At 34.2% G+C, this 13,923-nt stretch overlaps 1 protein-coding gene across 8 annotated transcripts in view; it reads left to right on the forward strand.

The window, feature by feature from the left end:
• Positions 1 to 13,923, forward strand: part of PTPRK (protein tyrosine phosphatase receptor type K) — a 553,961-nt gene that overhangs the window by 429,242 nt on the left and 110,796 nt on the right. For all 8 annotated transcript variants that reach the window (XM_027601765.2, XM_027601758.2, XM_027601759.2 and 5 more), the window contains exons 8-10: positions 4,155 to 4,457; positions 9,880 to 9,989; positions 11,053 to 11,254. In XM_027601765.2, coding sequence (XP_027457566.1) covers positions 4,155 to 4,457; positions 9,880 to 9,989; positions 11,053 to 11,254 — 615 coding nt within the window. The remainder of the gene's footprint in view (positions 1 to 4,154; positions 4,458 to 9,879; positions 9,990 to 11,052; positions 11,255 to 13,923) is intronic.

A 13,923-nucleotide genomic window follows, 5' to 3' on the forward strand; every position in this document is an offset into this window, starting at 1 on the left:
GAGGGTTCCTTTTTCTCCACATCCTCACACCAACCTGTGTTGTTGATTTTATCCATTCTGACAAGTGTGACAGGTTTTCTGACAGGTTTTTTTTTCTTTGAACAGGCCTCCACATTTACTGTTCAGAATCATGGTGTCTCGATGATGCTGCACCCTAAAGTCACCTGTAAACTTTAGATCATTACTAGGAATAGCTGCTCTTTTTGTTTTTTTGTTTGTTTCTTGTCTCATTGCCTCTACTCATTTCTTAATTTACTTAGGTTATTTTTCCCCATTCCCTTCAATGAAGTTGTGTCTTCTATCTCTAACACAGTTACATTTTTTCAATTTACTTTGTATTTTTGATAAATTTATAACCCCTTTACCTATTTTTCCACCCCCATACTCCCACTTCTAGCAACCATCAATCTGTTGACTGTATCTATGAACTTTATTCATTTTTTTTCTTTTCTATTTTTTTAATTTTTTTAGATTCCACATATAGGAGAAATCATATAGTATTTGTCTTTGTCTGCCTGACATTTCACTTAGCATGATACCCTTGAGGTCCATTCATGCTGCACAAATGACAAGATTTCCTTATTGTTATGGCTGAATAATATTTTATTGTTTATATGTATAGATACGTGCACACTTTGGTTTCCATATCTTGGCTTTATAAATAATCTGCAATAAATATGGGGTGCATGTATCTTCCAAATTAGTGTTTTATTTGTATAAGTACCCAAAAGTAGAATTGCTGAATCATGGGGTAGTTCTATTTTTAATTTTTTGAGGAAACTCCATTCTATTTTCCATAATGATTGCATCAGTTTACATTCCCAACAACAACGCTCAAGGTCTCCCTTTTCTCCACATCTTTGCCAACACTTGTTATTGTTTCTCTTTTTGATTGTAGTCATTCTGATTGGTATGAGCTGACATCTCATTGTTTTTTCATTTGCATTTCCCTAGTGATTAATGATGTTGAGTATCTTTTCATGTACCCGTTGGCCATCTGTGTGTCATCTTCAGACAAATGTGTATTCAGATCTGCTGCCCATTTTTTAATTAGATTTTTTTTTTTTTTTTGCTGTTGAGTTGTACAGGTTCTTTATGTATGTTGGTTATTAACCCCTTATCAGATATATGAGGTGTAAATATTTTCTCCCATTGAGTAGGTTGCCTTTTCATCTTTTTGATGCTTTCCTTTGCTGTGTAGAAGCGTTTTATTTAGTATGATGCAGTCCCACTTACCTGTTTTTTGCTTTTCTTGCTTTCACTTTTTTGTGTCAGATTCACAAATTCATCCCCAAGACCTGTGTCAAGGGGTTTACTGCCTATATTTTCTTCTAGGAGTTTTATGGTTTCAAGTCTTACATTGAAGTCTAATCTATTTTGAGTTAATTTTTGTATAAGGTGCAAAATAGTGGTCTAATTTCATTCTTTTTGTGTAGCTGTCTAGCTTTCCCAACACCTTTTATTAAAGAGACTGTTCTCAGGGCACCTGGGTGGCTCAGTCATTAAGCGTCTGCCTTTGGCTCAGGTCATGATTCCGGGGTCCTGGGATCGAGCCCCACATTGGGCTCCCTGCTCGGCGGGAAGCCTGCTTCTCCCTCTTCCACTCCCCCTGCTTGTGTTCCCTCTCTTGCTGTGTCTCTGTCAAATAAATAAATAAAATCTTAAAAAGAAAAAAAAAGAGACTCTTCTCTCCCCATTGTATATTCTTGGCTCCTTTGCTATAAATAATTCTCTCTATCCTGTTCCACTGATCTATGTGTCTGTTTTGTGTCAGTACAGTACTGTTTTAATTACTGTAATTTTGTAATGTAATTTGAAACCAGGGAGCATGATGCCTCTAGCCTTGTTCTTCATTCTTAAGATTGCTTTGACTTTTCAGGGTCTTTAATGGTTCCGTTATTAGGATGGTTTGTCCTATTTCTTTCAAAAATGCCACTGGGATTTTTCTAAAGATTTATTTATTTATTTTAGAAAGAGCATGGAAGAGAGAGAGAGATGGGAAGGGTCAGAGGGAGGAGGAGAGACAGAATCTCAAGCAGATGAGGGGATCGATCTCATGACCCTGAGATCATGACCTGAATCAGACACTTAACCAACTGAGCCACCCAGGCATCACGCCATTGGAGTTTTGATAGCTATCACACTGAATCTGTAGATTGCTTTGGGTATATGGACATTTTAACAATATTGATTATTCCAATTCATGAACACAGAATATCTTTCCATTTATTTGTGTCTTCCTCAATTTTTTATGGTTTTCTTATGCTTTTAAAATTATATTAGAATGCAGGGTAAGTGCAAATTGAATAGCAGGATTAATGAAAAGGTGAATGAAAGAGAGTGATCACTTGGAAATAGAGAAATTTATAAAGGGAATTTCAGATGCAAAATAAGACGTTTCTCAAGTATATAAATACTATATCTAAAAAAAATTTTTAAACAGAGTATATATTTTTTAGTGTTTGTGGTCATCATTTTATGGGAGATATTCATATACTGCAAGTGTTTTAGGGAGAAATCTTACTTTCTTATTCTGGATACTTTTGTCACAAAGTATGGCCTAACCTGAACATGACCTGTAACTTCCATCAGGTTGTTACCATTAGGCACTAAAATCACAGTTTATCTGAGAATTTTAGGATGATGCTACCTACGACTGCCTGGTCATCTTAGTGGTCAGGGGTGCCAAAGAATGTGTTTTCACTGAACTGTAGACTAAACTGTATGTGCCATCAGCTCACTCCTGTGCCTGATGGGGAATTGTGAGCATAGAGCTAGACATACAAAGAGTTTTTTTAATGGTTAGAAAGCCACATCTTTCTTCCAACTTATTTACAATGCTTAATGTAAAACACAAAACAAAAGTGATAAAATAAGGAGACTAGATACTGTGCATAATCAGAAGACTGGCACACAGCATTTAAAACCTAAGCATTGGATTCTACCATGGATTAATTTGCATGTATTGGTATGTATTTTTGTAGTTTTGAGGTTTTAAATGGCCACCAGAGTGTATTTCAGATGGCACACATAATACATTGAACTGGAATCCCAATTTGGGCTTGCCATCTGTGTACCATGTTGTTTATTTTTACAGAACTGAGATTTTAATCTCAAAAATGAAAATTTATAAAAACACCCAAATTGGGCTTTTTGTATCATTTATTTTCTTTCTTTTTTTGTCTACTGACTCCCATTTAGCAAGAGCATTGACTATTCTTAGTGAGTTAAGGGAGGTACCAACATGGCTTTGACCTTGGCCTTGATTTTAATCTCTTTGTCCAGTCAATGTATGAAAGCTTAGCTGTATTTTGGTTTGTTTACTGTGTAGACTTTGCCATGGCCATGACTTTCATAGAGTAATTATTTTGATTAAGTTAGACGATTAAAGTTAGTCTTGCATGAGGAAAGAATACACTTGGGAAGCGGTGATGGATGGACTCCAGTCTTCGGAGTGTTTAGTTCTGCCAGCATTTTCCAGTTGAATGGAAATTCACCTCCCAGTTTGGTTTGGGTGACAGTGAATGGACTGTCAGACCTGAGTGTTTCCTAGGAAAAGATAGAAAGAGATCAAGAAGGATCGATGACAATGTGAATATCCACATGTGTTCTTGCACTTTTTCTCAGATATTTTTCTGCTTTGATGAACAACATCATTACTGAAATAATAAATGTTAATTAATATCTGCATCACTTTTTGGTAAATGGTAGTTTAGTATTACAATTAGACTAATTAGTATACACCATAGCTGGTGACATGACAAATCATAGAGCAGAACGTGTTGACTCTTATCCATTATGATATATTAGCTAATTCACTTGCTCAGTAATGACAAGAGAAAAGAGAGATGGGGAATTGGGCAGTAACAACAACAACTATAAAAGCATTATGGCCGCATTTTCAGGGTTTTGTCTTTTCGCCATGTTCCTGAGTACCATGGATTGTTAACATTTTCCATTTCTTTTCCCATTGGTAAATCATAGTCCCTGACCGAAACCTTCAGGAATAAGATCATGAGTAAATAAAGAAAATGAGAATAAAAGATGACTTCCACATTTTCCTAGGTTTACACATGCTATGTCATGCTCAGTGTTTGATTTTTCCAAGATTATTCATTGTAAAGTTGACAGCCGTCTGCCTCTTTATTTTTCAGAACCTATGAGAACCCCAAAGACATTAAAGATTGCTGAGATACAGGCAAGACACATTGCTGTGGACTGGGAATCCCTGGGTTATAATATTACTCGTTGCCACACTTTTAATGTCACTATCTGCTACCATTACTTCCGTGGTCACAATGAGAGCAAGGCAGACTGCTTGGACATGGACCCCAAAGCCCCTCAGCATGTTGTGAACCATCTGCCACCTTATACAAATGTCAGCCTCAAGATGATCCTAACCAATCCAGAAGGCAGGAAGGAGAGTGAAGAGACGATTATTCAAACTGATGAAGATGGTATGTTCATACTTCATTATTTTAAAAAGGGTGAATTACATAACAGGATTATGTCATTGCTTATAATTTTCTTTAGAGTCACCAAAATTGAATTGGATTCTGAAATCTACTAAATACTTTTAACGAGGTTAACTTTGAAAGGAGTTTGCCTTTAACTAAAAAGCTTAATAGTCTTCAGAGTAGCATCAAATACTAGATGAAATGTACCTCTACTCTTTTCTGTTTTTATATGTTAGAGAAGTAACAACTACACTAAAGTTTAAATAAAGTTGTTCCTATCAAATGTGCAAAAATAATTTTCACCATTCATGGCATTACATCATTTATCTATTGGTAAAATGCACTTGGTTAAAATTTAGTTCTTCACATTTTACAAACCAGTAATAGCAGCTTTCATTTTCCTTAACATTTGGAAACAGCACCGTTTGCCTATTCCACTCATTTTCAGATGGTTTCATGTAAGTTTAAATATAAAAGAAGGTTGAAGTTCATATCTTTTAAGTCTCGATAAAGGCCCTTATCAGATATCAGCAAGCTGTCATCTTTTATCCATTTTATTACCACCCAAGGAATTTAACTATATAATGTCCAATATCTATGTGTGTCACTTCCAAATTATTAAGTAATAGGAACAAACATTTATATTATATTATAATTTGTCCACACCTGCTATAGCACTATAGTTTGTCATTAATGTGAATGAGTACATTTCTTGATTCAAGAGAAATGTGCCCTATACCCAAAAAAATGTACAAATGATGATACTCTGATAATAACAGTAATGTATTATTTCATTGTAAGACATTTCATTTCCAAAATTTACCATTATGAATGGAAGCATGTAGGGGGAAAACATGGCCTATTTAGTGAATGGAGGCAAAGCTGAACCTGGGAGTCAGGAATCCTGAGTTTTTAGTCCTGGCACTAATACCTCTATCACCTTACCCAATCTGTTTACTCCTCTAGATTTCCATTTCTCATCTCTCTATGAAAAGTTTAAATAAGATGATCTCATCCCCTTCTGAATTTCTCCTTGAATAGCCTGTCAGTAGGTTTTTGTTTGGATTTCAGAAAATAGGATGTATTTCATACCCAAGTGTTTCCAGTTTCCCTCAAGTTCTGAACTTTAGGCACAGATGTAGATCTTGATGTCTATCAAGTATGAGATTTCCTGAAGATAGGCCAAATATACCACAGTTTCTAGAAGTTTCTCTGTATCACTTCAAACACTCTCACTCTGAAAAGTAGAAATGACCCAGATTGGTTCTATTATTTTTGTTGTCATAAAGGACAGTGAGAGCTTTTCAACCTCATGTACCTCAGACTTTGAAGGAAACAATATTGTCCTAAAATTATGCATGGAGTTATTCTCATATTCCTAAATTTTCAAAGAATAAACCTAAGACTTATTTATGATAAATGTACTTTGTCATGTTTAACGTAACCAAACATGATTACCTCAACTATCATGTTTGAATTTATACCTAATCTAAGCCTTAATGATATTTCAAACAACAAACTTGCTCTAATACATAAACACACTCATATCCCCCCCACACAGAACACACCCCAACACATGATTATATAAGAAAGAATAATTAGCTTAGTTGTTTCATAGATGGATGATAGAAATGGAAAGTCTAAGCAGATTCAAAAGCTCTGAAAAATCTCTATCTCATTTCATAAAGTGGGATAAATACTAAAATGTCTGTATTACTCTACTTTGTAAGCCATGTTTTTAGTAATAAGAATGTACTCACACACTTTATTGCCTACCCTTAAAATTTTAAAAACTTGATTTCTTAATTGGTCATTTTAGATTCAGTTACATTTGTGCTTTTTCTGCCAGTCACTCTCTATTAATATATTCGTTTTGGTGGTATACTTTGGTATGGCTTTTAGTTTGCCTTTCTTTCCCATAAACCAAAGAATGCAGTCAGGCTCATATAACTTTTTCATATTTCATTAAATTTTTAAATGTATTTTTGGGTGTACAGGCAAGTAGATTAATAATCAGGAAGTGAATTGCTATGGAATCTTAAGTTATGTCCTCAATTCATCAACTTCATGACTGTGCTATTTTATATAGAAACAGTTTTATAAACATAGAATGAAATTAACTATATAGTATATAATTTCAATATTGTTTCTTATTCTAGTTTTATTTTAAGGTATGTTTTGAAGAACATTTTTACTAGCTGTAATGATATTGAGTTGCGTATTATTATTTCATAGCATAGTCAAAAAGTAATTCTTTCTACTGTGAGAATTTTTTTCTTCTCCTTTGTTTTATGTATAAAACTAAATGACTGCAGTACAAACTTTGTATAAAGTATTTTCAAGTAACTCAGTCTTCAGATCTGCTCACATGAGCTCCAGTTTCTACATAGAACCCTTGATATGACTCAATGTTCCTGGGAGGGGGGACAGAATGTCTGAATCATAATCTATTGTTGCAAAGATCGATCGGTTATGATGATCTAATTAAGTCAGTCTTACTAAATTATTGCTGCCCTATATACATAGAAAAAGAATAAATTATCAACCACCTTTTATTAAAAAGAATATAATTTCATGAAAAGAATACTAGGGACATCCATAAATCATGAGAGCAAAGCTAAAATGATTTCCCACCAGAACCCTAAGGTAGAATTTATATTTAATTTATTGCATACATTTTTTAATGCATAGGTAGAATTTTTTGTATGAGATTTTGTTTTCATTTTTTATCCTAGCATTTACAAAAATCAATATTATGAAGTTAACTCAGCAGAAAACCCTGGTTTGGGGACATTTTTTGCTAATACAGAGCTATTTTTAAATGTACATTTATTATATTTTAAAGTCTGTAGTGTTTATTTAATATAATCATGCCCCACCCACATTTCATTTTTCCTCTCTCTTCCATTTTGAGAGTTATATTTTAAAGGACTTTCTTTAAAAAAAAAATAGCTGAAACAGCTCTCAAATAAATCACAAGCAGGGGAATGAAAGTCAGCATTCTGTCTCCATTAAAAGCTGTTGATGTGGAAATGTGAAGTGACATTCCCTGCAATATGAAGACCGCCATGATGACGGTCTTAGTAACTTCATGTTGTATTTACACAAATCAAAAGTACGTATAGACATTCTACATAGACATTGTCTTCCTTCAGAGGTGGAGAGTTATTAAATATAACTTACCTGTGCCCACTCCCCGCCCCACCTGTTTATGTGTGTGTTTTGTCATTCACTTAAGTGTAGTTCTTTTTCTTGTCCACCATACTAGTCCCGGTGCAAGATCAGTAGCGTGGTACTCTTGGCCATAATTTTTCCACAGACTTTTCCCTCTTACAAATATGACCTGTAGGTACTTTAAGTGAATTTTATTGACAAAGTAGAATATGTGTAAGAAGAGCAGAGAGGGGCCTGGGCGGTTCACTTGGTTAAGCATCCGACTCGTGATCTCAGCTCAGGTCTTGATCTCAGGGTCGTGAGTTCAGGCCCCATTGGCTCCATGCTGGGTGTAGAACCCACTTAAAAAAAAGGAGAAGAAGAAGAGCAGAGAAATAGACAAATTCTAGGAAGGATGCTTTTAATTCTGTCCCTCTTCCAATGTGGAATTATGCAAACATTTTTAACTATCTTTATTTGTAAACAATTGGAAATATATCGTACCATTTTATATATTTGTTGGCCAAATTGTGGTTAGTGAACACAGGTAGCAATTATAATACCATCAAATAAACATTTTCTCACTAATTGGGGTCTTATCTCCTCCTACCTCCAGCAGTCATCATCTCTGAAAGTTATGGAAAGGTGAAGAAATACTTTTCCTTAATCACAATCAGAAGTTTGTTTTCACTCTACTCAAATGACATAACAGCTATCACCCTTGTTAGTTAACAAACTAACACCCATGGCAGCCTCTGTAAGTGCCCCAGAGTACACATAGGGGCCATGATGGCCTCTCTGCCTGGATCAACTGTATAGTCTGTGCCAATACAGTGGACCTGGGACTTGCCAGGGAATGGATGCCTTTGGTTAAGTTGTCCCTCAGCCCTCAGCTGACAGATGCATGTACATATATTCTGAAGTTTAGTGCTGGCATCTTTTCTGTTTATGGGTTTCTTTCCTTTATGGTTTTTTTCTTTATGAATTTATTATTAATGTGCCAAATTATATTGGCTGTCCCAGAGGTCATAACATCATTCATCGTCTCCTTGTAGTCTGAAATAAATCTTCCTACTTTGACATATCATTCAGAATTTCTTGATGCTGCTAGCTACAATGCAGTGCATTTCCTTTGATCTGGTGATTTTTAATTTACTTCAAGCCTCACAAAATTGCTGTATACTCTGCAACTACGTTTCTAGATAATGCCATGTGTGAAGTTCACTGAAACGTTAGATTAAGGAAAAATATTAATTAAAAACCATACTTGCCAGTATTGGGTCAGTGTTTCAAAAGAAAACACATTTTTTAAGCAAAGTAGGATGGGTAGGATATATATTTAAACATTATCAGAACAAGAAACTGGATATTTCTGTGAATAAATAGCAACTATGTGTTTAGATAAAATACATAAAAGCAAAGAGCAAAAGTATCTGATGTTTTATATTTTGTCAATAGAAACTGACACATTGTTCATTGCTGCCACTGGGTATTGTCAGTTATGTGACATTTGCAAATAAGGACTGGTATGAAGGTCCCTCAACTCTTGTCATACCTGGGGACACTTCAGAACCGGTTATGCTGATTGTTGAGTTCTAAACAAGTCTGGTATTATAAAATGGTTTGATGCTTAGCTTTGCAAGAGGGAATTCCATTTAAAAGACTAAAGCAATGATACTTGAACCTATTCATCTTAAAGTTTTTTAAAAAATTGTAATAATCAGTGCTGTGTTTTTTTAAATTATAGAAATTTAATAAGGATAGCAGTAAGAATCATATTGACTCTTAGTGGGCATTTCAATTCAGTATTCTATGATTTGGCTTTTGAGTCTGAGGAGTGTTAATTATTATTATAATTCATTATTTAATGAAATTTGTTTATGGAGATACTTTAGGGGCTTATCATAATCTTCAGAATATCTTTCAGGGAAATATAGTTGTGTTCTTGAAACAAATTACAAATGAGATCTTCATGTTATTAGAGGTATACAACAGAGAAAACTAGGCTATACAATTTATTCAACTCTCTAAGGTGATAGACTATTCTTTTGAATAAAAATAACTTTGGAGTTGTATATTTTCTGCATTAGAAGCTTATAGATTATTCTAAATTCCCATTTGTTAAAAATCAGAAAACTGGTCACATAGCTTATTTTCTTTTTAAGGACACTTTTTTTTTATTTTTAATTTGGTTTATATAACTTACAGTATTTATTTTTTCTGTTTCTGATGTAAGGATCTTTATAACCAAAAATGTGTATATTTGTAGTGCCTGGCCCTGTACCAGTCAATTCTCTTCAAGGAACATCCTTTGAAAATAAGATCTTCTTGAACTGGAAAGAACCTTTGGATCCAAATGGAATCATCACTCAATATGAGGTATTGGGAGAATAAGGAAGATAATTGAAATGTGGGTTGAAGGGAGAGTAAAAGGAAAAAGTTGGAGAGAAATAATGGAAAATAAGTAAGTGAGGATTAGGAGATCAAATCATTTTTAGTACACCTCTGTTTTACTTTACAAATTCCTTGATCCCAAAATTGAGTTTCAAAACAAATATTGGATGGCACCTAGAATTTTCTAATTCTTAAAGTAAATGTGTTTTTGTTGTTGTTTTAGAGAAGCAGGATGGGCCTTTTCAAACAGGCTTACTGATGGTTGTAAAGAATGAATTTTTATAAAATTAAGATACATTGTAGTTAGGGGAGGCCATTGAATGTCATTTGTTTCAGAATAAAAGATTACTCCCAAGACAGCAAAATGTATTATAAACTTGACTATTCCAGAGTTTCATCTCAATTTTGTTATAAATCATTATCTAATTTTTAAAGAGGGGAAGCTAAAAAGAAGAAAAGATCATTATAATTGCACAAATGTGTAGTTCTCTTCCTGCATAGTCAGTGTTGATTAGAGCGTAAAATGTTTAAATTTCTAGCGGCTACAGAGTGCATCATGGGAACGAGGATCATTAGGGCAGTGTCATAAATTGTGACCCTGTCAGCACACTCGAGTGCTGTTTAATGAAATCTGTTATGTGATTCGGACAAAGTATGGGATGATGTTACTTACAACAAACATTTGTTGAACACTTTCTGTGTTTCATATACATTAAAATATATAACCATAAGATTGTGTATGTATGTGTACCCGTATTTAAGTAAATTAGTTTATCTTTTGATGGAAGAAAATAGATGCACATTGGTACAGTCAGATATTTTACCTCTAGGTATATCTATGGCTGGCTGGCCGGCTGGCCAGCTGGATGGATAGACAGACATTAGATATAGAATGACTGGGAAATAACCATATCCAAATGAGAAGGAAAAGAAGTTTAAGAAAAATGTGATTCACTCCACAGAGATACCCTTGAATACTATCTTATGTAAAAAAGCTTTATTTAGATTATATCATGATATGTAATAGCAAATATATTTCTTAAAACAGGTCAGCTACAGCAGCATAAGATCATTTGATCCTGCAGTTCCAGTGGCTGGACCTCCTCAGACTGTATCAAATTTATGGAACAGCACACATCATGTTTTTATGCATCTTCATCCCGGAACCACCTACCAGTTTTTCATAAGAGCCAGCACAGTCAAAGGCTTTGGGCCAGCCACAGCCATCAATGTGACCACCAATATCTCAGGTACACAGAGGAATAAAATGCACACAGGATTGGTTTGTAATAGCATGTCCTAGAGAATCATATATGCACTCAGGGTAGTCATCTCACTTATTATATCTTTAATATAGCTAGCTATTCCTGATTGAAGGTTCGTTAAAGAATTCTGTGAATACTACTCCTGACACCACTATTACACTATATGTTCACTAACTAGAATTTAAATAAAAACTTGAAACAAAGAATTATGTGAATATAGATTGTAATTGGTTATATATCCAAAACCAAAAACATCTCAGTCACTTTTAATTGACAGTGGTCCTTTTAAAAATGTCATTTTATCCTAATTAGAAGTATTTAAAAGTTCATTATGAATGCTAATACACATCACCTTTGAGGAGTTGGTAATTATTAATGGTATCTGCTGTAGGTGGATTTTATCAAAGAATGGATTTTATCAAAAGAATGATAGCAGATCTTTGATCCACTGTTAATAGTGCCACATACCTTGTCTCTCTTTTCCACTTTCCCTGACATTCTGATATTTTTAAGCAAATATGAGGAATTCATTCTCTTAGAAATCTCACATAAATTCATCTAAATTTCAGAATGGTAATGTACAGGAGAACTTAAGTTGATAAACAAATACAGTTAAGTTTCACATTATTTTATGCTCACAATCTCAGTTTGTAATTGACTAGATTATTTACAGATATGATTTCTTCTTCGGTCAAGTCATCAGTTAAACCTGATTAAATTTGGCCAGTAATTAGCATTGTCATATGCCCTAATTCTACTCTAGCTTATGTAATGTTTTATCTGACTTATTTGAGATTCCTAAAATAAATATATATTATAGATGTAACATTTCTATTTGGAAATGTTTTGAATATAAAATCTTAAAAAACTATATCATGAAAAATATTAGCTATTCCAATATGAGCTATTTGATTTATCTTACTCTAACAAAAAAGAATTTTAAAATATCATCCATTATGTTAGAAAATAGCAATGTATTAAAATTGCCAGTTCACTTCCTAATGGAACAATTCTAAATCACCCATTTAAAATAGTTATTGAATCACTAGAAAATATGACCTGGTGATATCATTGTACAGTGAAACCTGTTTCCTGCCCTCCAGAATGAGCCATAGTGCTGTATTTGAATAAGATCCTTCAGTAGAGATAGTTACAAAATTACATGAACTTGTAAAACTTTGAACAAATGGGCATTGTCAAGAACCATATTTTATTATGGTTTAGACATAGTGTTTTTTATTGAATAAAAAATTTATAATTAAAGACCAGAACACCCATCTAACATTTTCTTTGAATTATTTAACTACAGTTTTACTTGAATCAACCTATATACATGGGTACTTGATTGCAATCACTGTATCCTCAGAACATGTAGTAATCAAGCTAAGGCTAATAAAATTTATGGTTAGCATGGTTCTCAGCATCACGTGAAATTTTAGGATAATTTATTGTTATTTATCCCTTGAGTACAGAAATTATATCCCGCAGCATTTTGAAAACAATTTAAATAAAAGTAAAATCAAGTTATTGGAGGCATGATGCTTGGAGGCATGGTATGTGTGTGTGTTTTAATACACATATTATATATATAATCCACATGTATATACATATTGTACGTATTTAATATCTGTTGATTCTACTTCCTAAATAACTCTTCAGATAGTTTATCTCTTTCTGATGTCACTGTTTCTTCCTTTCCTTCTGGACCATACTTTAAACAGATGATTGAAATATCTTTCTGAGCATTATCTTTGGCTTCAGACTACGTTGCTTCGATGTATTTTTCTATCGCACTTTGTACAACATATATTTCTTTCCTAAAAAATTTTTTTAAAGATTTTATTTATTTATTTGACAGAGAGAGAGAGAGAGAGCACAAGCAGGGGGAGTGGCAGAGGGAGAGGGAGAAGCAGGCTCCCCGCTGAGCAGGGAGAGCCTGATATGGGACTCGATCCCAGGACCCCAGGATCATGACCTGAGCAGAAGACAGTCGCTTAACCAACTGAGCTACCCAGAAGCCCCCTAAATTTTTTTCAAAATCTAATACATTGTATTTAGTAGGATAAAGCCCAAACATCCATGTATGATTAACATTTGTGCCCCTTAATTTTATAGTTCCTTCCATCCACCACTCCTACCCATGAACCCAAAGTTCCAGGCCTCGCAGACTGCTTGTAGCTGTCATAACACGAAGTCTCCTTTCACGTGATGATGTCTTCAGATATTCTGTTTCCCATCTCTTGCATTTTATTGGATGCTTTCTTGTCTTGATAAGTTTTTACTGCCCTTTTAACATTCAGCTCAAGCATCGTCTTAACCCCGAAGTTGTCTGTTTCATTTTTCTAACTCCCAACCCTGATTTAGACTAGTGGTTCTCCCAAGTGTGGTCCATAGACCAACAGCGTCAACATCACCTGAAAACTTTCTAGAAATGCACATTACCAGGCTCTTCCCTGGACCTATTGAATTAGAAACTCAAGGGGAAAAGGGCAGCAATCTGGGTTTTAAGAAGCCTTCATGAAGGGTTTGTGCTATGGTGAGCTCTGTGAATTGTGTAAGACTGTTGAATCACAGACCTGTACCTCTGAAACAAATAATACATTATATGTTAAAAAAAAAAGAAGAAGAAGAAGAAGATAGCAGGAGGGGAAGAA

Source organism: Zalophus californianus, chromosome 7, assembly GCF_009762305.2.
Source record: "Zalophus californianus isolate mZalCal1 chromosome 7, mZalCal1.pri.v2, whole genome shotgun sequence".
Taxonomy (NCBI): Eukaryota; Metazoa; Chordata; class Mammalia; order Carnivora; family Otariidae; genus Zalophus; species Zalophus californianus.